This window comes from Pongo abelii, chromosome 3 (assembly GCF_028885655.2).
Source record: "Pongo abelii isolate AG06213 chromosome 3, NHGRI_mPonAbe1-v2.0_pri, whole genome shotgun sequence".
Lineage (NCBI taxonomy): Eukaryota > Metazoa > Chordata > Mammalia > Primates > Hominidae > Pongo > Pongo abelii.
Window position 1 is genome coordinate 134662409 of NC_071988.2, and position 26952 is coordinate 134689360.

General features: G+C 36.8%; 1 protein-coding gene across 4 annotated transcripts in view; it reads left to right on the forward strand.

The window, feature by feature from the left end:
• The window catches only part of ANK2 (ankyrin 2), a 683465-nt gene that overhangs the window by 193793 nt on the left and 462720 nt on the right, over positions 1-26952 (forward strand). For 3 of the 4 annotated variants that reach the window (XM_063723590.1, XM_063723596.1, XM_063723598.1), the window contains exon 2: positions 12196-12255. The exons of the other annotated variant lie outside the window; for it this stretch is intronic. In XM_063723590.1, the coding sequence (XP_063579660.1) occupies positions 12235-12255 (21 nt within the window). In that variant the 5' untranslated portion in view covers positions 12196-12234. The remainder of the gene's footprint in view (positions 1-12195; positions 12256-26952) is intronic. 4 annotated transcript variants of the gene reach the window in all.

Consider the following 26952-nt stretch of genomic DNA (forward strand, 5'->3'; position numbering starts at 1 on the left):
CTTGGGCAAGCAGCCCCAGCTATTTCATTGGTAAACTATACATATATCTACTTTATAGGGCTGTTGTGAGGATTAGAATGAAGTAAGTGTCTGCATGTGTGTGTATGCATGTATATAATGTCCTGCTTATTATAGAAACTCAACAAATGATAGCTTCTATAATTATTAAGGATCATAACAATTACCCAACTCAGAATTTTGAAGAATTTTGAAGTAAAGTGTTTGAAAGCTCTTCATGAATATAAAGTACTTTACAAAGACATGGACTTGCTATGAATGCTGACGTTGTCCTGTTTACCAGCTCTAGACCTTGGATGTACTGCTATTAGAAAATAGCAGTGTTTCATATTCACATGGTCAGAGTTGTAAAGATTCAGAATCAATGAGATTGATATGCATGCTAAGGGTATTGAAGTGAAACTTTAAGGCATAATTGTTCTTTTTGTTCTTGTTATTAGCTTATCCTTTTTGAATTCTGAGGTCATAGGATATGGGATATTAGTTTGATGTCTGCAAAACCAATCGAACTCCACGTATTTTGCTTCTTAAGCTGTTGCTTTTAGGATGGCCTTTAGGATGTGTAGCGGGTAAATCTTCATGCATTTGCACATTCTAAAAATATATTTTTTATAAGTCTTTCCCCCAAATGGTTATTTCAACTATATTTCAGATAAATAGTTTTTTAAAGTTGCTTTTATGTTCTCTTAAGAACTCATTCTGATATTCTAGCTCCAATCTTATAAACAATCCTGGAAATGTTAACTTCAATTTTCTCAGATGCAAAATGAAGATAATACTACTTTAGGTGGTTATTGACTAGATTAATATGATAAAGCATATAAGGTATTTGGGAAAGTGCATTATACCTATAAGTGCGAATATTATTATTGTTATTATAATAATAATGTACTTTAAATCTTTTTGTTTGTTTTTAGACAGGGTCTCTCACTCTGTTGCCTAGGCCCACTGAAGCCTCAACTTCCCCAACCCAAGAGATCCTCTCACCTCAGCATCCCAAGTAGGCTGGGACCACAGGTGCATGCCACCACACCTGGTTAATTTTTTAAAAAAATATTTTTTCCTAAAGATGAGGTTTCCCTATATTTCCTAGGCTGGTCTCAACCTCCTGAGCTCAAGCAATCCTCCTACTTCAGCCTCTCAAAGTGCTGGAATTACAGGTGTGAGCCACCACACCCAGCTAGCACCTTAAATCTTAATTTGCTAATGTAATTGTGGTTTTTGACATTACTTTTAATGGCAAAACTGCAATTATTTTTCACCAACCTAATATAAACAACTTCAGGAGACACTGTCATAATAATGACCATTTATCAACCTCTGCATGTTGTATACATTCTCTATTCCATAATGGTCTTGCAAGATTCTTCTCCCCTTTTTAGAGCTGGAGGAAACCTCCGCAGAGATATAGTTACTTACTCAAGGTCATGCAGGCCAGGCGCAGTGGCTCACGCCTGTAATCCCAGCTCTTTGGGAGCTGAGGCGGGCAGATCACTTAAGGTCAGAAGTTTGAGACCAACCTGGCCAACAAGGCAAAACTCTGTCTCTACTAAAAACACAAAAAAATTAGCCCAGCATGGCAGCATGCACCTGTAGTCCCAGCTACTGGGGAGGCTGAGGCACGAGAGTTGCTTGAACCCAGGAGACGGAGGATACAGTGAGCCGAGATGGTGCTACTGCACTCCAGCCTGGGCAACAGAGCAACACTCTGTTTCAAAAAACGAAACAAAACAAAAGATCATACAGACAGGAAATGGGAAAATGAGGCTGCAAACACAAGTTTGCTGACCCTTGCCCTTGTGGAGTTTCCACAGCACCACATCAATTGTTCATCTTTAAACTCTGTGATGTCCCATTTCAAAATGCCCTAGTTGGCTTCTTTTTAAAAAAAAAAAAATCAAATTCTCTCATTTCTTGAGCACTTACTACGGGCTAGGCATGTAAGAGGCCCTGTGATATGGAAGTGAATACAAGCCTGGCTTCCTGTCCTTGAGAAATTCAGTCTAGTGGAGAAGGAGAGCTCCATTCATTTATATAAATAGAAGGAATCTCCAGTTTTTTCTTTTTAAGGAGATTAAAATTATTGATTGACATAAAATTTTTGTATTTGGTGTTACATATACATATGTAGTATACATACATATATATTATTTTTATAATTTGGAAACTTTCAAACTTTAAATTATGAAAGTACAAATGAATGCTGATTATGTTGCTGTTCTCTGTAAGAGTTGACGATAATGGAAGGTTGTAGATTTAGTAACACATTATTATAAGGAACTAAACATTTATCTGGGTGTGCTGTAGAATGTTCCACAATTTCCTAAAAGCTGGGTCTAGAAAACACGGTAAAATGCAAATACTCGAAGATCCATGAATCCATGTCATTTTTTATTGGGAGCATGGTGTTATTTGTATTGTCACCCCTAGAACTCACTGCTCCACTTTTTCCACCATCCCTTGGCTATTTCAGCTTGATTTTATAGGAGCAGAAACAAGAGGGAAGTTTGTTATATTTTAGCTATGATTTCTTTGAGTCACATCAATGAAACATGCTTTAGAACAGCAGAGCTCATAGATATGACAGGGTTGCAAGATCTGAAAGCCAGATTTGATGTACGGTATTTCTTTTTTTTCCCCCAGTCTTTGACTATAACTAATAAGTGTTGTAAAATTCCCAGTAATTTGCCAAATAACTGACAGGGTTAATGAACTGGTGACATCAGGATGCTGGTGCATTAGACTCATTTTGTGCAGAAGTTTTGTAAAGTCTCTCCTGATGGAGATGCTTAGAGATGAAGCATCAATGTGCTGGTAAATGGCCTAAGGGTAATTTAGTTATCCTAAATAGTCTTAAACATATTTTCCTAATGGAAAATTCTTAATGGAAATTTTTGTTGTGGTAAGCATTGAACCACTTAGAGTTGTTGCTCTCATATTCCATTTGTCTGAAAAATACAGATGGCACCAAAAAACCAGACATATTAGCCTAATACCACAGTGGATGACATCAATATAGTACTTAGGGAGAACTTGATACACTCACCATAAAGCCTTTTAATCGTCCCTTTCATAGACTTGGGTAGGCAAGCCTATTTTCAATTTAAAAGAAAAAATAATCATTCAGAGCAGGATTTGCAAAAGGAATTTTCATTCATTAGTGACCATGAGGATTATTTTCCCCACCAATTTTACAATCTTTTAGGTGCTGAACGCCATGGATTTCTCCTCAGAGTGGCAGAAATTTATCATTATCTGTTCTCTGGGGAATTAAATAGTTTTTTTTTTAATGCTCCACTGAGGCCACAATTTTGCTATTATGCTCAGATAGCCCCAGAGCTTGCAGATGCTGGCACTTCTGTCTTTTTTTCAGATGAGTGATACAATCATGCCAAGAACCCAAAGGAACACTTTTAATTCATAAGCAACTTCATTACATAGTTTGGTTACATTGAAAGTCTGCCTAACATCCCACAAAATCTGTCCTCAAACTACAGAGTTTCTTTTCCTGAGTATTTATAAATTCCAAAATCAAAATAAGAACAAAAGCAGCTCAAAAATAGTTTTCCTGGTTGACAGTAATGTCAGAAAACTGGTCAACTCTGAGAGTATGTGTCAAAGCAAGAGCATTCAAACTGTCTGTGATTCAGCGTTGCTGCATTGTGGCCTCTACATTGCCCCAATTGTGTTGCATTTGTGAGTCAAACTCATTTTGCCTCAGCATGCTGCATAATGAAAGCATTTGTTCTCATTCTCTCACCACCCGCCACCCTACTGCTTCAGTTCCAGGCCATTACACCCAAAGTCTCTGACAGAGAAAAAGGAGCTCACTTTAGAAGACTTGGAAGGGTCAGCAGGATTGCTGGACTTGGAGCAAAGCTCCGACTTAATTTATGTCCATTGGTTATTTAGAGAGAGCTTAGCTGTTTGTACTTTGTTTTCCATCCATAGGAGGAAGGAGCTACAGTATATGTCTTCAAAAGCTGTTTCTTTTGCCATGTGTGATATAGATTTTGGGCTATAGGTTCTGTTTAGAGCATAGTCGTTTATTCATCAGGGGCAAATTCTCAAGTGTAAACATGAATTACTCCTACCTTCAGTCTGTTGTTAAGCCCTTTGTTTCATTTAAGCAAGTAACAATTCTGAGAGGTAAAATCTGTGCACTGGAAACAAAATAGAAACCATTTTTACCAGAACAAAAAGAGAAGGGAGAAAAAAAGGATTGAGGAATGTAGCATAAAACTTCTCAGCTTATTGAGATTTCCTTTTCCTTGTAGAAAGGACAGATAAATGTGTGAGTGCTGGTAATGCTTTTCTCAAGTAAAGAAAGACACCTTTGAGGTCTCATTCATGACCTCAGATGCTAAGGAATGAGGTTAAAGAGCTTTTGGTCAAGTTTTTACTGCTGCTATGTGGCTGGTTTGGATAAACACTATAAATGCCAGGCTCAAACTGCCTGTTTTTTTAGCTGTCATTTCTGCTGTCACCAACCTGAGAACTTCAGGCCTTCTCCCTTTATTCAGCCTTGGAACCACGGCCACAACCACTTACTTACCTGCGTCTTCCAATGAGCCACCAGCCTCATAGTGAAGCTGTTCTTTAAAGACCAAACCACCTAGCTCCAGTGTGAGGATGCTCAACATATGAACTACATACAGATACGCTGATTAAAGTGAAGCCTCTGTATGAAAGGGGACGATAACCCCTCAATCATGAATTCTTTTCTTCCATTTTCCTTGTCCAGCACACTCTCCCCTCTGCTTCTTTTCCAGCTGGTGATCTGACAAGTCATATTTCTCTTACAGCCGAGGTTAGAGAAGCTCTCTCTCTGAGCTTCTCTGATAACTGGTCACTGAGGAAGTGGCCAATTCTTTAAATTTTCATTCAGGCAAAACTAAAACCATGGCTCTCTTCAAACACCTTGCATAGCTATAGCTTCTGGTCCCCCATGACAGAAGTTGTTTCTCTCTCCTGGGTTTTCCTGGGAGCCTGGGGTTCTTTGACCCCGTCTGCCAATATTCCCTTTCTTTGTTCCATGCCTCTTGTTCATGTCTTCATCCTTGTTACTTTTTTCATTTTCCCCTTCTCCACAATAGGAGTTCAAATGGAAAACATCATCTGTCTCAAGCAAAAGTTATTTGCATATATGGTTATAAAGAAAAGCAACTGATTTTCTTTAACCTCTCAGGATCAGCCTCTTTATTTTTTACATTTCATAAGAGTAGTAAGAGGATTGCCGATCAGAAATTAGTTGGCCATTAAAATTTCCTCATCTGTGAAAATGAAGGGATTAAAACAGATAATCTTTTAAGGATCTTTCTAGCCCTAAAAATATCCATGGCACTGATGATGTTCTGTCTTTTTATGGGGGAGGCTAGATGGATACTCCGCTCTCCATGCTGTGCATCTGCTTGGTGAGTGGCTTGAACATCTGTTTGGGACCTGTAATACCAAGGCATTGCAATTCCCCTTGCTCACCGTTTCAGCTAGCAGTGGCAGAATGACTCTCCAGAAGGTGTCAGCACTCTTGTCTCTGGAAGAGCTTTTTAGTCCCATTATTTCCAAGAATAATAAGAACTAGTTTCCTGTATATTTCCTTTTTGAGGCTGGGAGATCTATTTTGTGGTAGTGAAGAAAATATGCATATTCTTCTCAAATATAAAAGAAAACAGGTTTACCATCAAATCAATATTAATTTATAGAACATAAACTATAGATTAAAAAGGTGAGAAAATATTTTGACATTTTATCAAAGGAGAAGCCAACCATCTTTATTTTATTAATAGACTTTATTTTTTAGAACATTGGTACGTTTATAGAAAAATTGAGTAAATAGTACAGAGTTCTGGGATTATCCTCTCCCCTTAATTTCTTCTATTATTAACATTTTATATTAGCATGGTATATTTATTGTAATTAATAACAAATTATTATTAAACAAAGTTATTGTGTTATTATTAACTAAAGTCCATAGTTTATTGAGATTTTTAAAGTTTTTAACCAAATGCCCCTTTTCTCTTCTAGGATACCACATTTATATAGTCGTGTCTTGTTAGTCTCCTCTTGGCTGTAACAGCTTCATGGGCTTTCTTTGTTTTTTATGCTCTTGACAATTTTGAGGAGTACTGGTTAAGTAAATTGTGGGATATCCCTTTATTGAAATTTGTCTGATGATTTTCTCATAATTAGACTGGATTACATGTTTTGATCACAGAATGAAATGCCATTTTCATCACATTATATCAAGAGTAGCACTGTGAACATGACAGTGCTGTTGATGTGAACTCTGGTCACTTGGCTGACAGTGTTTATACGATTTCTCCACTGAAGCCAACCATTTTTAAACCAGTGTTGACTATTCCTTCAAATAAAAATTCTAGATTCCATATTTGGAAATTAATTTAAAATTAACTCGAGAAAAAGACCTTGAAAATAATAAAAATAAATGAAACAGTTCATTTTCTTCTTTCTCCTGTCTAATGAACATAGACCTAAATAACTAAGCTCATGACTTACTCAGACCTTTTTCCAAGAGAAAGAGTTTTTTTGTAGTTGACACACCAGGAGATAAAAGAGGAGGAAGCAGATGATGGTATTTTTCTCTGGGATGTGTCAGCTCCATGAAGAAATTGCTGCCCTACAGACACTGATCTACGACTGTCAGTTCAGATATTTCATTCTGACTAAGAGACAGTGAAAGAAATGACCACCAAAGAGGGTATTTTCAGCATTTCTAACACCTCACTTAGGGAAGGGTAAGGCATTACCTAAGCCTTGTGTGCTGCTTTCTAGCTCAACTCTAACCAAGTTGATGGGGGCTGTGAAGCCTTTCCTGTGGGTGTAGTCTCATTGTTTTTATTTAACAATGAGTGAAAGCAATAGTACAAAGACTTGAATATCTTTATGCATATTTTAATAATAGTGAAAGTTAGGAAAGTAACTTCTTTAACAGAATACAGATGTGACCTTAGTAATTAGGATTACAAATACCACATATTGGAGTTAAGAAAAAAGGAGTTCCCTTTCAATTAAACTGATTGCTTAAATTTCTGTATTTACGTATTTTCTTAGTGACATCCAAAATAATTTTAAACTATAATTTTCTCATTTTGCTAGTTGTTATTTACATTATTACTAAGATGAACATGCATATACAATTTCTTCTTTTTTCTCCCTCTGGCCCCATAAAAACACAATTTTCTTAGCCATTAGCATAGATGAGAGGATTCTAAACAAGGTTTTCTCTGTAGGATTGGATACAACGTAGGCACCTAACAGAGTGAACTATTTTATTAATACTAGAAATAAGTTATAAGTAGTATGAGAATTATATTACTTCTTCTGCATTTCTAATATCCATCACATCTTCTTCAGTTTTAGTGGTAGTGTCTTAGTTCCCATCTTCATTTTCTCTGCTTTTCATCCATCCATCCCTGTAGCCAGAGCAAGTTTTCAAATACTAAACTTAATCAGTCCTTTGTCCATATCTGCACACCATGATGACTCTGGATTGCTGTCATTAGTTTTCCATCCTGCATCCCCTATATGATTATAAGATCTGTGAGTGCAGGAACAGTGTCTCATTCACCTTTGAACAACCCCCTGCACACTGTAGACTCAAAAACCACAGGCTGAATTAATGAATGAATGAATGATATAGCTATTTTGGGAGGTCATCTCTCCGTATAGACCAAAATTTTGGTGTTGTTTTTGTATTACTGGCCACATTTCATGAGGCTCTTAAAAAAGTCTTTTGTGGAAATTTTCAAATATGGACCAAAGTACGGAGAATAATATAAGGCATCTCATGTATCCACTTAGTTTCAAAAATTGTCATCATTTTACTAATTTTGTTCCATCTATCTTCCACCCCACATTTTTTTGTTTCATTTTTATGGAGCATTTTAAAGTGAACACCAGACATTATGTCATTTTACCTGTGAATATTTTATTATGCCTCTAACTAGTAAGACATTTAAAAAAACCATATCCACCGTGCCATTATTACCCCTCTTTAAGATAGTTTAATATCAAATATCTAATATCCATATCTCCCTGATTATCTCCTATCTCACACCTGCCTTTTTTTCTCAATTGGTTTGTTCAGATTAGGATCCAAACATGGTCTGTACATTGATTTTGGTTATGGTGAAGCATTATTTAACCTTCACATATAGGGGAGTGTGATTTATGTCAAAGATGGTAAGTGGTGATCTGCATAAAGAATGTATTTCCTGATAGACACTGGGGACTTCAAAAGCAGGGGAAAGGGAACAAGGGAGATAGGTTAAAATTTATTTATTGGGTACAATGTTCACTATTTGAACTTACCTTGAGAAATCCTGCTTTGAAAATTTGCTTAAGCCAATATTAACCCAACTTAACACTTTCCTTCAAGTCTCTCTCTTTCCATCTTTCTCCTTCCCCCCAATTTCCATTTCTATTCTCTCCTCTTATGTCAAAACTCAGCTTAAGTTTCATCACCTCTGTGAAGATGACCCTCCACCAAGCCCTTTAATGCCTGACCCAGCAGTACGCCATTTAGTTTACATTGCCTTGATTTATAAAACCAACTATGGGTAAGACCAAGGCTTTACGAAGCAGGAAGACCTAGATTTGGTTTTCATTCCTGCCATTGATCAATATGGTGTTGGAAAAGAGCCTCACTTTCCTTGTCTACAGAATGTGGATAATAGGAGGGTTTTCATGAGGTTGTTTTGAATACCAGTTGAGATAATGTATGTAGTCAATATAATTTTTGGTACTTGGGAACACACTATAAGTTATAAGTTTTTATTATTAACTTTTTTGGTTGAATTATATCATCTCCAACTACATTGGAAGGCACCTATATAATGCCTTATACACCGTTAGCACTTCATACCTTTTTGTAGGGAGTCATTTTTTTTGGGTATTAGAGTGACCACTTTTAGCCCCTGGGATTTCAACAGCCATCTAACTATTCATCCAATTATTCAGATATGGGTTTTTAGTAGTTGTGATTGGATAACTATAAGGTATAAATGGAAGCATACATTCCAGAAAATGGCCAGAATGTGAGGGAAAGCAACTGTATCTATTATTTAGTATTTTAGTGCTTGTTAAAATTAGGAGAAAAAAATACTAGGTTAAAATTAGTGAGTCTTCATCTTTATAGGAAGTTTTTAAATAAAGTTTAGGGAGGAAAGAGACGCTGATAAACTGATGCTGAAAGTATCTGTCTAGTTAATTTTTTGTTACAAATGGTTTTCAGTGTTGTTTCTTTGCAACCTCAAAGCAAAATCCCTGCCTTAAAAGAAGAAAAAGGCCAGGCACTGTGGCTCTGCCTGTAATCCCAGCATTTTGGGAGGCTGAGGCAGGCAGATCATGAGGTCAGGAGTTCGAGACCAGCCTGACCAACATGGTGAAACCCCGTCCCTACTAAAAATACAAAAATTTGCTGGGCATGGTGGCATGTGCCTATAATCCTAGCTACTCAGGAAGGAGGCTGAGGCAGGAGAATCGCTTAAACCCAGGAGGCAGAAGTTGCAGTGAGCCAAGATCATGCCACTGCACTCCAGCCTGGGCAACAGAGTGAGACTCTGTCTCAAAAAAAAAAAAAAAAAAAAGGAGGAAGAAGAAAAAGAGATGTAATATATTTCACCATGGAAAGTTATTCAACAGCCAGAGGCCAGGAGAATCAAATTAAACTGTGAATCTGAAGGCAGCCAGGAAAGTGCATTTTAAACTGAGCTAAGCACAAGACACTGCATCATTAAGAGAGGAGAGTTTACAGACTCACAGTGAAGAGGAGAGCACTTAAATTGCTCTTGAGTTTCCTGGAGAAGAATAAACATGTATGCAAAAGCCCAGGAACTGGTTTTCAGTTTCAAAAGGAAATAATGTGTGTTCTGTCAGTGGAGCTGAGTATTCAAAGGCTCTACAGATCATCCCAATGGGAGCTGGAAGCAAGGACTTGAAGCAGTAGCTTTGTGTCTTTGGCAGTCTCTTGAAATTGGGACTAAAATTAAAAGTAGCTGAGTGCAACCAGTTCTAAATGTCAGATGGAACACTTTGCTCAGCATGCTGTGCACAACATTGATTTTCCTATGTTCCACATTGTTGTGTGAGATGTTGAATCAGGTTCCTGTTAGCGCATTCACTAATATAAGAGCTGGAAAGCAACTTGGTCCACAATTAATATTCTGTGATGCTATTTTCTGTATGCCTTGGACTTTAATTGGGCCAGGTTTTTGTGAACCTGTTTTATTCTTTTGACACCTGGAGGCTATGTTCTTCTTATTTCAATTTGATTAGTCTTTTTCGTAGAAAGTTCTTATGAATGCTTAAATGTTGTCCTTTCTGAATTTGTACTAAGACACAGAGAGGATTGTTCACCACATACGAAGTGAACTATGGGAAGATTTTTTTTCAAAGAAGAATTATGGTAGCTATCTGATAACTGTCATTACATACACACTTCCAAGGGAATCTAAAAACGGGGTTGTGATTTCAGTGTCTGAATACGTGTTTATAATTTTAATAGCTCCCATTAAGGTTTATGTGAATGTGGACACTGCATCTGTTGAAATTACAATCTTTTAATCTAGACAAAGAGTAGATCAAGTAAGATAAGGGGAAGAAAGAGGGCTGTGGGCATTGAACAGGGTATGTGCCAGAGGGCTATTCCCGGGAGTTCAGAGACCCTCCTGGAAACTGAAGAATGACACTTCCTTGACTCCATCCATAATAGCTCTAAATATTGATGATTCACAAGAGAGAGAGTGAAAACCCTCTGGACAAGAAAATCCAAGAGTTGTTTCACACTGGGCTATGGTCCTCAAACTTCCAACTGCATCAAAATTATCTGGAAGGCTTGTTAAAACACATAGTATTGGGCCCCACTTCCAGTTTCTCATTGGAAGGTGGAGGGGGGCCCGATAATTTGCATCTCTGATGAGTTTCCAGGTGATGCTCATTCTGCTGGTCTAGGAACCACTGGTATAAGGCAGTGATTCTTGCCATATTTTCCTATGCTTTAATATGCAGAGGGATCATTTTGGAGAGTTCGTAGAAAGTGTAGTCTTTAAAAATTATACTGAGGTGGGACTCAACATTGAGATTTCTGAAAAAGCACCCTTAGTGATTCTGCTATAATTGGTCCAGGGATCCTAAGTCATTGGATCATTTCTGACACTTAGTATTTGAGTCTTTCATGTTTTCATAACCATTCATGGGCTTGAATGTCAGTGAATGGCTGTTAAAGTTCCAATATGCTTTGAAGAATAAGAGAAAATAAAGTAGAAGCATGGCCATATGTTAGTGGCTTAATGATACCAGAGGTGAAATCAAATCTCATGAAAGTCTGATATATTGTGATACAATAATGTGAGCAGTTAGCATAACCTGATGTAATATAACAAGATTTTGGCATTAAAAACTTGTCCAATCTCTTGATATTATGTAACATGTAAATAAATCAAATCTTTTGAAAGGAAGCAGCAAAATATAATAAAAAAAGAAGACTTCTGAGATGGATATATCCTGGCTCTGGCATTTACAATGCTGGTCAGGTCATGTAAACTTTACGATGTTTAGTTTTTCTTACCTGTAAAGGAGACTTAATAATTCCGATTTTACATGTCATGAAGGATAAATAGATACGATATATGAGATGGCTAGTGTAGCTTCTGACATATTGTAGATGTTTAAAAAATGGCAGTTATAAAAGGAAGAAGAAGGGATAGGCCACAAGCTTCTGTCGTTTCTTAGTTTTTGTCATTGACTGTTAGCTTAGGAATGCTTATCCAATTTAATACTGTTTGGTCAGCAATTTCAGCCAATGCATTTTCATGCATTTAGACAGACTCTGAAAGTAAACATAATGTCTCAAGATTCTTATGAATCTACTTATGATTGAATGGACATTCTCATATATTTAAAAATCTATTTCTCTTATATGTTAATAGGCTATTTTTCATCTTTTATCACATTCTGTTTTGGCTACTTTACTGAACTCTTGAAATGTTCAAATATTTTTGCTTTGTTCTTTTGCATTTATAATAGTGACTTTTTAAAATGAAGAACTCCATCAGTGCCTGCTATAAGCTTATTTTGATTTGAAATATGGAAACTGTTCTTAATGATAAATTGAAATGATTTCAAACTTCTAATATTTTCTCTTTTTTATCCTTTTAGGTAAGTAATGAAAAGAGACATGAAGAATTGATATTTCAAATGACCACCATGTTGCAAAAGGTACTTTTGGTATTTTAAATATTACTTTAAAGGAATCTTATAAAAAGACACTGAGGTTAGAATGTAATTAAGTACTATTTTGGTAAAAACAATTTTTATGAAAACAGATTTAAAGATGTTATAGCATTAACAATTTTTTAATTATAAGAAATGTAATATACTATAAGACTTTTCTTTCTGTAGTCTAGGCAATTATCATTGGTATCATTTGGGAATGAAAAGGTAAATAGATTGTCTCTTCCTCAAGGTATTCATTGCTGGAAAAAGGGAGGTGGAGGAAAGAAATCTGAATACAATAGACATAATAAACACATTGGGATTTGTTCACCAAAGTCATCTATTTTCTCTAAGGGCTTATGAATTTGTTTTCTGTGATCAGAACATTATCTTCATAATTACTTATAAAATTGATTGCTATAAGGTTGTCAATAAAGTGATTTGATTCTAAATAATTCAAATAGATTGCATCCATGTGGAGAATTCTCCAGATTCTACATTTAAATAAAGGGGAAGGAGGGAAGAAGGAAATATTAGACTTAAATGATGGAATGTAAAAATTCTTAGTCTATTTATATCACACACACGATTTGGGGAAATCTGCTTGTATTTTTAAGTCATGAATCTCATCTAGAAGAATCCGTTTCTTTTCTAGAAGGAATCTACGAAATATTGTGAAAATCATCTCATTTGATTACAGAGGAAACAATTGCATGGTGAACTATTAGATGAGTTGTATGACACCATTAACATTGACAATCATGCAAATATCCATGATGTTTCAGGTGCAATAAATAATATATGGTGCCTTTGTACTAGTTAATAATTTAATCCAAGAACAGAAGTTATGCGAGAATGCCAAAAGAGGAGAAATCAACTTAGCTTTTTAATAAAATTGCAATTTTTAAAGCATTTCTCATTTTGCTTAGAAATTTCCTCAAGGCCTCACAAAATTCAGGTCATGTACTATTGAAGATAAGATAAAAGAAGTGGGGAATAACTTAAAAGTTTATCCTCTTTGAATAATAATTATTTAACATACATTTTCTCTACTTTGTGGCTATTATTTTGAGTGCTAAAGGAGAATTAGACAATTTTGTTAATGTTGGTAATGACATAACATTAATCATCTTGGGCTATTTTCTTTTTGTTTTTGTTTTGTTTTTTGAGACAGGGTCTCCCTCTGTCACCCAGGCTGGAGTGCAGTGGCACAATCATGGCTCAATGCAGCCTCCACCTTCCGGGCCCAAGTGATCCTCCCACCTCAGCCTGCTGAGTAGCTGGAACTACAGACATGCACCACCATGCCCAACTAATTTTTAATTTTTTTGTAGAGATGGGTTCTAACTATGTTGCCCAGGCTGGTCGTGAGCTCCTGAGCTCAAGTGATCTGCCCACCTCAGCCTCCCACAGTGCTGGGATCACAGGCATGAGTCACTGTGCCTGGCCAGCTTGGGCTCTTTTTAGAAGGGCAGATGTTTCTCTGCTTTATTATATAATTAATATTATTATATGAATATATTCCAATAAATTTTGCTTCATTTGAGACTTCCAGGTATAAAAGCTAAGTCAGAAGTTGGATAGATGAATCTTAGAATCTCGGAGGAAAGATCTGTGATTATAGTGTGATAAAGGAGAACCAATTCCACTTCTTGACAAAGAAGGGAAGAATAATGATTTGGTAGTGAGCGTCAAATGTTGCTGCCAGGTCAAAGAAGATGAATGCATCAACAAACCAACTGGAGTTTTACATATAAATGTCCTCAGTAACTTTGGCAAGGGAAGTTTCGGTAGAGAAGCAGGGGTAGAAACCAGACCGGAGTAGTTTGAGAAGTAAATAAGAGATAAGGGAATGGAGTTAGCAAAAAAGATAGCTTTTTGAAAATTTTGTCACGAAATAAAAGTGTGGAGAATCCAGCGTCTGGATAGGTAAGTTGGGATGAGAGAGTCTTGAACATGTTTACATTTTAATGGGAACAGTGCAGAAGAAGGAGAGAGATTGGAGGTATGGGTTTCTGAAAAGGAAGGAAGTGATGGAGGAGGTGGTCTAGGAAGAGGGATTACCTATAGCCAGTGGGAAGGACAACACACACATCAACACAGCTAAGGCAATCTCTGTAGGATGCATACAGATACAGATAGGTTTGTAGATTTGGTAGGGAAAATTGAAAGGGATGTCAAGAAAAAGTTCGTATTTTCTCTGTGAAGAAGATGTGGCCAGAGTAGTTAGTGAGGATTTGAGGAAAAGGGCAAGGATTGAAGTATTGTTCATGGAGAATGAGAGAGAAAGAGGTCAATATTAGATTAGGCAAGTATTGATGACTGGGAATTTGTAGTATCATCAAACTCCTTAAATTTATAAGTATATTATATACATGAATATTACTCTCTAAAAATCAGAAATCAGGGATAATCTGTTTTGAGGGAAGGTATAAGAAAGATTTGACTCTTCTTTTCTTAGGTCCTCAGTTTTGGTATGTGTCCTAATAACAGCATTTTCATGGCAAAATTCAAGAACACTTTTTGACCTTGAAGAAAGGATTACTTTAACACTCCAAAATATATGTCCTTTTTGCCATGACTGAAGAGAGCCTGCTGTCCTTACCCAGGTGTCCTTAGGTAGGCACATTCTTTCTGCTCTGCTAAGCATTCTTTGGACAGTAGAGTTAGACTGAAAGTGTTAAACAGGCCCTGAAGATGAAAGACTTCAGTTTGCTAACTTTGAATTATGAGAAGGTTAATATGTCCATTTAACTAGAAACTCTAAATTTCTGCTTCCCATTTGACTTTTAGGAGTGTTTACTTGAGGGCATAGAGCTCTTTATAAGACTGAAGGGATCTTTTAGTTCAGGTACTTAAAAATTTTTTTTTTTTTTTGCTGCAAAACCATTTTGAAAAATAAAATCTGGCATTAACAAAGAGAACTATTCTGATTGCAGTGGGCATGCGGGATGTGGAACCCACCCACTTATCCCTCTTCTTTCCCCTCCTCCTCATCCTACTTTCAGGAAGTTCCCCTGAGACATCCTCATTGAATCTGGTGGCTCCATTGAACATTGTTTGAAAAGTACAATTCTAGGTGATCACAACTGTATTGAATTTCATCAAAACATGAAATTCTTAAGATAAATTTTAACTGTTGTTTGAGGATAATTTTTTTCTTTACAATTAAAACAGGTAGGTTAGTATCTACTTTAACCTAAAGTATAAATTCTTACCTTATATTGATAATTTTAGTGATAGTAGATACTAATTTTATCAAGGAAGCTCAACAAAAATCACTGCTAAATATATTACAAATCTGGGATTTGAAAGCCAAGCCCTCCTTTTAATTAATTTTGCTGATCAGGATTACCAAAGTTCGTAAATATGGAGCCCTTCACTAAGCTCATGAGTAGAACTGTTCTTCGTTATCCTCAAAGGATAGACATATGACTGTGGCAGGGAGGATTAACTGCCTTGATATTGAGCAGCCATGAAAGCATGTAGTATGAGTTACCAGGATGTTGCTTTTCCATTAGGGTATGACTTTGCCTAGGGCTGAAAACATCCATAAAGATGGGATAGAAGTTTTCAAGAAAACCATACTTTTATGTTGGAAAGCAGAGTATTGGTAAGGTAGAAAAGCCAATATAAGAAATGGTTAAAAGAGGGTTAAACCGGAGTATGAAGAACTTGCTAACAGAGTTATAAAGACAAATTAAAGAGAACAGTTTAACTTGAGTTATTGTTAATAGTCAGCAATGCAATGAGGTAGATATTATAACTTGGTTTTATATTTGATGAAATGGAGGCTCATACAGGTTTAGTAACTTGTCAAACTCATACGGCAAATCACCAGCAAATGTGGCAGAGCCAAAATTCAGATCCAGATCATTTTATTTTAAGACCAAAATGGGCTGGTGAAGTCAGATCCAACAAACAGACAGCTAGGATAAGATGTAGTTGAGACTGGGAGAGATATAGCAAGAAAAGGGCTGGTCTTCAAAATCAGAGAGTGCTACTCAAGTCAAATACCTGCAATGGCTCACTGAGAAAAAAGTGGCTTTGAGAGTCCAATGAAGGTTTATATCCTTAGTCACTTCCTCTCAACCTTCCCTCTAAATACTGTAATGATTAGAGGACTGTCTCTGCAGGGCTTAGGACTTATGCCACCAAAAGCTGTTAATACTGAGGTCAGATAGGAAGATCTCTGGCTGGCTGAGGACTCCCCATGGTTTTCCTGACTTTGTAAGTCTGGCGCATTGATTGGGAGTGGGGGGCCCTTTCATTCCGAAACTCATTTCCTGCTGAAGGTGAAGCAGCTCAGTCTGGCCAGTTTCCCTGCCATCTTCTATTCTGCTGTATATCCCTGAGCCACACATTAAGATCTGTACCTACTGGCACATGAAATCTTGTTCTAGTTATATAGAAGAAAATCACAAAAGGAAATGAGAATAATTAAAAGGGTTAAATATGAAATCATATGGACCAGATATAAAATTTTGTCTCAAGTTTTTAAAAGTTATTTTCAAGGCCTAGGAGGACCACTGGGACGACTGGAAGAAAATAGCAAAGACTAAACTTTTTAGATACTGGGGAATAGAATACCTTGCATTAACGTGATTATTGATAAGTGTATATTTCTGTTCGCATGTGGTGCCAAAAATCTTTTGTGTACTTCAGTGGTGTTAATTTCCCATCTACTTGTGTAAACTAGGTGTAATCTTTGAGCCATTTCCTGAAGTGATGGAATATTCACCCTTTGTTCTGGTCAATAATTGTAACATAATTTGCTTAAATTTAGGTAACTGAAGCTTGATATTTTCTGGAATTATTTTTCCTGAAGAATATACATAATTGGGAGTAATGATAGAGTTAAGTTTGTCCATCTTAATCCGTTTATTAAGTGTTTCTAACCATCAAATCAAATGGGAGATTTCTAGTCTCTCATCTAAACTTAATAGATATCTTATCCTTGTATTACTGTAACTGTATTTTATATGCAGTTCTTGTGACCACAGAAAATAATCCTCTTTTGTTTCCTACTATTTTTTTGTTTTGTTATGTTTTGTTTTGGGTTAAAATGGTTTATAATCTACATTAAAACTCTTTTCTGTCCTTATACGAAAAAAGATGAAAATGAAAACAATAAACCAAAGTAGCACGGATTTTTCTGAAAGAAAAGAACTGAATTTTGGGGAAAAAGTATTCACTCTGTGATGAGTGTTTCTGTACCCTACCTGGAACCAATTCCTTATTTTGTGGTCAGTCTATGTATAGCAGAGACTGTGTCGAAGGTATTGGTATCTGATAAAAGTGAACAAAGTTCGAATGAGCTCATTCATTTTTTTACTTTTTTCAAAGCAAAGATTTTTTTCTTCCTTTCCCACAATTTCTCCATTTAATTCATACACATTAATTGTAATTCTAGAAATGCTAGTAATTCTCTATTATAGTTACTATGATGGTCATAGAATTAATTAAGGGTACAACAGTAAAATTTGTGTTAATTATTATCAACCATATTAGTGTTTAAAATTTTGCAAACAAGTAAATAATAGAATAAGCATAAGTTTCTACAAACTTATATGAATCACAGTGATCGCCAATGTCTGCATTTACATGCTTAGAGGCAAAACATATAAAGAAACAGGAACTTAGCCTAATCAGTGAACTAAATCTGAAAATACTGATCTCACAGAAAAGATCATGCCCTCCTCAGCGTGAATCTGGCCCTCTTCATTTTGCTTTCCTCAGCTGGGGCTGTTCAGTGGTGCAAAGAAAACATTGTAAAATGCTTACAGCTTTTAGAAGTGCTTCTGAGTTCTTTAAATAATGGTAAGAGTTGCAAATCTTATAGGAAGGACCTGTCACAGAAAAGCTTTATTCAGTTGCACAGGGAATGGTGAACTCGTTACTGAGAGCTGCTCTAAAGAGAAATACTTATAAGAAAGGGGTACTGAAGTATTCATTATAGTAAAACTTAAAGAGAACAAATGGGTGTTTCATTGCACATCTAAACCTAATATCTGTAAAGGGGGTCTGTGGCAGCCAGCAGAGGGAGAAAGTGAAATTCTGCAGACGGATAAAAAGGAACTTTCAACACCCAGCTTATTTTTTTGGCAGAGATTCAATGCACTGGGAATTGTCCAGCAAAATGGGTTGCACTTGGCAGATCTGCAAATATGCATATTTCTGCTCAGTACAATCAGGCAAACATAGAGACTTCCAGAGGAACTAATTATCTTTTGTCTTTTTTACCTTAGAAAGAGGATAATATTTGGAAGACAACTATTAAGAGATTTTAGAGGCAATGTTTAAAAAAATGTTGAAAGAGAATTCTATATTTAGCCTTCTTTTAAAAAGTTTTTAATACCCATTTGTGCTCCCAAAATAATTTATCATAATTGGCAGAAGCTCAAACCATTTGGTTTATAATTTGAAGACTTTTGTTTATTATTTGCCATTTGCTTTTTTTTTTTTTTTAGATGGAGTCTCGCTCTGTCGCCAGGCTGGAGTGCAGTGGCACGATCTCAGCTCGCTGCAACCTCCGACTCCCGGGTTCAAGCAATTCTCCTGCCTCAGCCTCCCGAGTAGCTGGGATTCCAGGCATGAGCCACCATGCCCAGCTAATTTTTGTATTTTTAGTAGAGATTTTAGTAGAGGCGGGGTTTCACCATGTTGGCCAGGATGGTGCCTTTTTTTTTTTTTTTTTTTTTTAAGAGATGATATATCTCGGCTGGGCGCGGTGGCTCACGCCTGTAACCCCAGCACTTTGGAAGGCTGAGGCGGGCGGATCACGAGGTCAGGAGATCTGGTTAACCAATCTAGTTAGCCATCCTGGCTAACACGGTGAAACCCCGTCTCTACTAAAAATACAAAAAATTAGCAGGGCGTGGTGGTTGGCGCCTGTAGTCCCAGCTACTCGGGAGGCTGAGGCAGGAGAATGGCGTGAACCCGGGAGGCGGAGTGTGCAGTGAGCGGAGATCGAGCCACTGCACTCCAGCCTGGGCAACAGAGCGATATATCTCACTATGTTGCCCAAGCTGGACTTGAACTCGGGCTCAAGAGATCCTCCCACTTCAGCCTGTTGAATAATAGCTGGGACTATGGGTGCGTGCCCACACCTGGCTGCCATTATCAATATATTTTTAAACAAACTTTGTTGCTATGTTTTTCCTTATTATGTTGTCACTGACACTAGGGAGAAGCTAAAGTTGCTCTATATAATATGTTTTGTCAGGTCATTGAGATAAAAAAAGAAAAAAGCTATGTACATCAGATATTTAGAGAATATTTCAGTTAGCTAGAAAAATAGTTTAAGTTTTTAAAGTGAGTTAGCTAAAAATACGTCTATTTAATTGATTATTGTGCTAATAATTATGTCTTTGTTGTTAAGAAACTGATGTGGGCTGGGCGCGGTGGCTCACGCCTGTAATCTCAACACTTTGGGAGGCTGAGGCAGGTGGATCACGAGTTCAGGAGATCGAGGCCATCCTGGCTAACACAGTGAAACCCCGTCTCTACTAAAAATACAAAAAATTAGCCAAACGTGGTGGCGGGTGCCTGTAGTCCCAGCTACTTGGGAAGCTGAGGCAGGAGAATGGTGTGGACCCGGGAGGCGGAGCTTGCAATGAGCCGAGATGGTGCCACTGCACTCCCGCCTGGGTGACAGAGTGAGACTCCGTCTCAAAAAAAAAAAAAAAGAAACTGATGTGGCACTTTAGGGACGGCAAGTGCAGTTCAAAACAAATTTTCCACTTTGTGACGAATATTTTTTAAGTGACAACAATTGGAAAAAAAGGAGGAACCGGTTATGTGAGCCAGTTTTTTCCAAACATACTTATTTTCTGTGAAAAGATGACCAAACCCTGATACCCTGATAAAACATATTACTTTAGAAGCCATTTATTCCTACTTAAAAGTTCCCAAGCAAAATTTCACTCGTGTAATATTGAATTTAAGAAAATGAATCTAGTTGCCATTTTTTGAGTTTGGTAAGGGGCGGTGTATATTGTGATTTTCCTATCCCTCCCATTTTCTTATAAGTGGGGAATCCCAAAGTAAAAATATGTATTCCTAGAAAAGTAACCTGGAAAATATCACACAATTATGAGAGCTTAATAGAGGATACACCACACTATGGTTTCTAGAAGACCAAATTTGTGAGCAGCCTAATTTATTTTGATATTATTAGGAAGAAGTCAGCCATGTGACCAGAGTGAAGTAGAGATACGTATATGTAAATTAAATAATTTTTAGGTTCTAGTCCCAGTTACTTGGGAGGCTGAGGTGGGAGGATAGCTAGAGCCCAGGAGTTCAAGTCCAGCCTGGGCAACATAGTGAGACCATGTCTCTAAAATAAATAAATAAATAAATATTAAAAAATAATTTTCAGGTTCTAGAAATGACTACATCTAGGAAGACATGATGTAATGAATGTTGGTGGGGGTAGGGTGGGGTGGGGGAAGCACTAGACTGAAAATCCCCTCAAGTCTCTAAGGTTTTTTCCAAATTTATAATTTTATGTTATAATATGTAGATGATTGGAACAAGGTACACTACATAGGCTCAGGATGCCTATGTAACCATAAAAAAACTCATATTAGCTCGAGTGGTAGAGTACAGAGTTCTTCATATCTATTGTTGCTAGGATCAATCCCATTCTAACCATCCAAATTATTTGATAATAGCATAGTGCTATATTAAATATTACTTGAATATTAAAATTTATGTAAATGGCCAGTAATGGGTACTTAATTACCTTTCTGTAATGTAGAGTTTTACGGTACAATGAAGCTTATTGTAAAGGATTTTGACTAGTATAATTATTTTTCCTGTTGAATACATAAAGTCAATATTATCAGTCTCTCTGTGTTACCCAGGCTTGCCTTGAACTCCTGGGCTCAAGCGATCCTACCACCTCAGCCTCCTGTACACAGTATACTTTAATGTTGAAACAATTGATTTTACTTTGTACTTTTACTTATTCCAAACTTTCTTAATACTGTGTTTCTGATCAGGATTAATTTTTGAATAATACATTTTGAAACTATATGTTTTTGAATTTTGCTCAGTTAAGTTTTGGAATCTGTATATGAGTTTAATACCTTGAATTCTCTGGATGGTTAAAAAATATGTTTATAGCCTCTCTTTCCCTCATTTGTACAAATTTACAGATTGCCTCATCTATAAACTTGTTAGATATGCGTCATAAAGTTGTACAGATATACCTATTTTTGTTCAGTAACTTGAAAGCCCTATTTGGAAATCATAGAGAAGTTATAACATAGTGCATGGACTAGAGTTTGAAAGAGATCCAAACCTTATAAAAATGAGTCAATTTGCCATGGAATTTAGATAAATACAGCATTTTGAAATATTTTTTCTATATATATTTTTAAATATTAGATAACTTTTCTTGGATATTTATCCTGTCTTTTTTTTGACGGGAATATTTTGTTGAGTAATAGTAACATCTATAATTCTTACTTTCTACTAAGGAACTCAGGCACATCACACTTTGAGATAGTTTTTTTGGGGTTTCTTTTTAGGTAGATTTTTATTATCCTCATTTTGTGAAAGTGGAAACGGGCTTCTGTAACTTGTTTGGGTCACATCAGTGGTGGTTCAAGTAGACTTCAAATCCACCTGTCTGACTCCAAAACTCATGCTTTTAATGATCAAGTCAAACTATAACTTACGTATCTAAATACATCTATAATTGTTTTATATAAAGATAATAATGAAAAACCCATTTGTGTTACTGTTATTATATCAGTCATTTACAAAATTGGCGTAGGGTAAAATTAGGTGTGCATATGGTATCTAAAGTGAACTAAAATCTGGCTGGGCATCGTGGCTCACGCCTGTAATCCCAGTACTTTGGGAGGCTGAGGTGGGCAGATCACTTGAGGCCAGGAGTTGGAGACCAGCCTGGCCAACATGATGAAACCCGTCTCTATTAAAAATACAATAAAATTAGCCAGGCATGGTGGCACAAGCCCGTAATCCCAGCTACCCGGGAGGCTGAGGTAGAAGAATCACTTGAACCCAGAGGAGGAGCTTGCAGTGAGCCGAGATGGCGCCACTGCACTCCAGCCTAGGTGACAGAGCAAGACTCCGTCTCAAAAAAAAAAAAAAAAGAAAAGAAAAAAAAGTGAACTAAAATCTGATTTTTCCCTTATTTGCTTACTTTTCTTTCTGTGATCTGAGGAAAACAAAATGACCCAGCCCATGTGGCTTCATATTGGGAAGAAGAGGCACCCACTGTTTCCTAAAATTTAGAGCTAGAAGGGGCTGGAAAGAGCCGATCCTACCCCTGTTTTTCAGAATCAAATTCCTGTATCACAGTTGAAATGATTGTCAAGGGTAAGAACATAATGTTTGTCCATTGGGGGAAAAGTCTGTTGGGCATACCTGAAGAATACATGAATTTGAAGATGTGAATTCTATTTTTGGAAAGCTTAATGCAGCAGAGGCTGATATAATGGAAAGTGACGGCTGCCTCTGGGGCTGAGTCCCCATGACTACCGCTTTCTCCTGAATAATTACTGGAAAATACATCTAGACTAAAGTTTATGACTAAATTTAGGGCCTATATGTTCTGATTTTCCCCAGATAATAAGGCTGTGAGTTCTACTGAATTGAACTGAGTTACAGAAATTAGATTTTCATGCCTTTCCTAGTTGTTACTGTTCTTTATACAGCTTACATATTTTTTAGAGCAGGGATCTTCTTAACTTCAGGATCCTCAGGGACTCAAAGTTCACGATGGGAGCTCAGCAGATGTACTGGGATAGACAAATAAATGGTATTTGTGTACATCAAACTTGATCTAAAGACCACTTTACCAAGAACAGGAGGCCCAACAGAAAAATAAGACTTTAAATAGATGTTTTTAAAGGATAAGTTTCAAAGAAAAATATAAAATGGGGTCTATTTTAAATTTTAAAGACTGGTAGCAAGATAGTATGAATTATTTTTTCGTTTGGCCAGGTGCAGTGGCTCATCCCTATAGTCCCAACGCTTTGGGAGGCCGAGCTGGGTGCATCGCTTGAGTCCAGGAGTTCAACACCAGCCTCAGCAATGGGGTGAATCCCCGTCTCTACAAAAAATATACAAAAAAATTAGCTGGGCATGGTGGCATACACCTGCAGTCTCAGCTACTTGGAAGGCTGAGGTGGGAGGAGCCCTTGAGCCTGGAGGATGAGGCTGCAGTGAGTCGAGATTGCACCACTGCACTCCAGCCTGGGCAACAGAGCGAGACTCTGTTTCAAAAAATAAATCAATAAATAAATAATAAATACTTTTTTTTTTCAGTTTATTTTTGGATTTAATCTTGAGTTTGCTTTCATTATTGAGGCTTTGCAATTTTATTTCTGGGCACATGAATTTGCTTAGTATAATTATTATGTAAGTATATACTTACTATAACATTTGTCTTTTATCACAGAATTTTATATATGAAACATAAAAAATTAATATATGCAAAAAGTTTTCCATTCCTGCGTAACTCTTTGGTGTTTTTAATTGTCAGATGTTATTGATATTTAGCTGCTGCATTGAGAAAAACTGTTGTGTGAGTTTCATTAGGAACACTTTTACACTGTTGGTGGGACTATAAGCTAGTTCAACCATTGTGGAAGTCAGTGTGGCGATTCCTCAGGGCTCTAGAACTAGAATACCATTTGACCCAGCCATCCCATTACTGGGTATATACCCAAAGGACTATAAATCATGCTGCTATAAAGACACATGCACATATATCTTTATTGTGGCACTATTCACAATAGCAAAGACTTGGAACCAACCCAAATGTCCAACAATGATAGACTGGATTAAGAAAATGTGGCACATATACACCATGGAATACTATGCAGCCATAAAAAGTGATGAGTTCGTGTCCTTTGTAGGGACATGGATGAAATTGGAAATCATCATTCTCAGTAAACTATCGCAAGGACAAAAAACCAAACACCGCATGTTCTCACTCGTAGATGGGAATTGAACAATGAGAACACATGGATACAGGAAGGGGAACATCACACTCTGGGGACTGTTGTGGGGTGGGGGGAGGGGGGAGGGATAGCATTAGGAGATATACCTAATGCTAAATGACAAGTTAATGGGTGCAGCACACGAGCATGGCACATGTATACATATGTAACTAACCTGCACATTGTGCACATGTACCCTAAAACTTAAAGTATAATAATAATAATAATTAAAAAAATAAAAGTATCAGAAATAAATCTTTGGCATGTAAAGACGCAAAAAAAAAAAGATAAAAAGTTATTGTTAAACTACCTAGTAAAAATATATTTGTTTTATAGCTTAAACAGGACCATTTACTTGTGGATTTTGAATGTTACAATTCCTGAGTTAATAAACCAGTCACATGAATCTGTAGGATTTTTGTGTTCTGACACGGTTCTGATGAGGAAATGGGCTAATATTAAACCTAATAGTTTATGGATATAAGTGACAAAAATCTGCCAAATTCAGTTATTGAAAGTTACTGCACTAAATGCACTATACTAAAGCATCTTAATAACTGAGCAGGACTGTGAGCCTCAGTGATAGAAAATAGCAGAATGTGGGGTTATTAATCAAAATCACCTTTAATGTGCATCATAATTCTACATCTAAATTACAGTTATGAAGCAGAGGAAACTGATCTGTAAAAACTTGAATAATCAATGCGTAAATAAAATTCCTGCCTTTAATCTATTAAATATTTAAGTATTTCAATGAAACATTTGTAGTCTGTATATTTGGTAGCAGTTTGGATAGCGATGTTACTGCGAGTAAAAGTGTCAACTTTCTAGCAAGACCTCATTCTCCTTAATGGCTGGGATTGAGTCCCTTTAATATCTCCCATTCCTAGCACAAGGTCAGACACCTTAAAAAAGTAAAAAGCAAACAAAACCCCAAAACTCTGATACACATTTGTCAGATAAATGAATAGGTGAGAATTTATGAGAATATATTCAACTCAATGTATTTTAATAAGCAATTTAATTATCAAATTATATATCTCATTATATATAAAGTACTGTGATAGATACTTCAGTGGCATTAAGATGTCTTAAACAGGGCCCTGATTTTAAGGAACTTAGAATCATAGAGAAAATATATAGGGACAACTTAAATTCCAGTGCCTTAAATGCTATGGGAGCAGAGAGGCATGGCTTGAATAAAGACCAATGGATGTTCTGGAAATTAGGAAATGCATATGCAAAGGCAGGGGGATGTGTGAAACATGCAAATTCCAGAGCAGCAAGTCATTCCAGATAGCTAGACCTCATGGTTTGTGGACAAGATAGGTTTGAGCTGTGGTGTCCAAGAACCACACAACTGCTTTATGCTACCAACTTTCTGCTAAAGTGACAAGCACCACAATGAAAAAGAGCTTCTAACAGACTCTTTATTGATAACCCTCTTGGATCTAAAATGCATTCCTTTTCATATTACACCCTGGTCAATTCTACAAACTTTTAATGCTCCCAATTTCCAATGTTGTTGCTTATTCTCCTATTTAAGATTTTGCTTTATAACTTTAGATTTGATGTCCTGAAGCAATATACTTATCCTCCACCACCAACACTGCCATGATTGGAATTCCTGTGGCTGATACAAACTGTAGGACTAGACTGGAGGTAAAAATTGGAAAGAAAAAAAGGTGGAGCTCAGTTCATGACGGACCTTTATTCCATGTGTTACATGTTGAAAGTCTAAAGAGAAAGAAGTGGCAGTGACAATAAACCTCAACTGTTTGGTTATTAAGATATATTATTAGATGACATACATATCTTGGGGATTTATCATGGTTCAGCATTGAATCCTTACTTTGTAGGCTCAGAAACTAAGTTTTTCAGTGCACTAAGAAGAGAGCAGTCTCTTAGGGGTGAATTCACATTAAGTAACCTCACAGGAAGTGATGTATAATATGGACTTTCAGTATGTATTGTCACATAAAATTTGAATAGTTGTGCCAAATTAATTTGGTGTTCTGACTTTATGGGTCGATAAAACTATGTGGGAACAAAATACTAGCCAACAGGTTTTTACATAAGCACGAGACCAGAAGAAGGGGAAACAATAATATAATTCGATTGTCAATGGCATCAGCCTAGTACCTCAAAGCACTACCTTCATAAAAAAGATTATCTGGCTACCAGGATTGGAGCGCTGGAGATTTGGGGCCTGCTTATTGCTTCCTTTGCTTGGACTGGCACTATCAACATCTTTCTTCTCTGACCCTGCTTTACCTGTCAGTTCTTTACGTATGCTTTTAGTCAAAGCATTCTTCTGAGTAGTCACCTATTCAAAAGGTAAATGGGTTTTATTACACAGGCCATCTGACTGATCAGGGGCAGCTTCCTGGAAAAGTCTTGAGAAGGGCTCTGAGCTCAGCCAAGCTCAGTGGACTAGCGTGCTCCTGAGGTGATGGTTGAAGTCTGCTCCAGCTCAGGGAGGGTGGAATGAAGATAGCTTGATGCATTTGGCATCTTGCATAAATAATTCAGGTTATGAAAGCACCCGAAAGAACATAAGTGGGAAAGTGACATCAACAAGTTTTCATTTAGTGAAAAAAAAAAAGATGATCAAGTCACCTTCCCAGATTTGTCGCACCCACTCTCACTCTGAATGTAAGCTATTTGACAGTAGTGGGGAGACATGGCGGAAACATCCAAGTCCGGACACTAGTTTTCT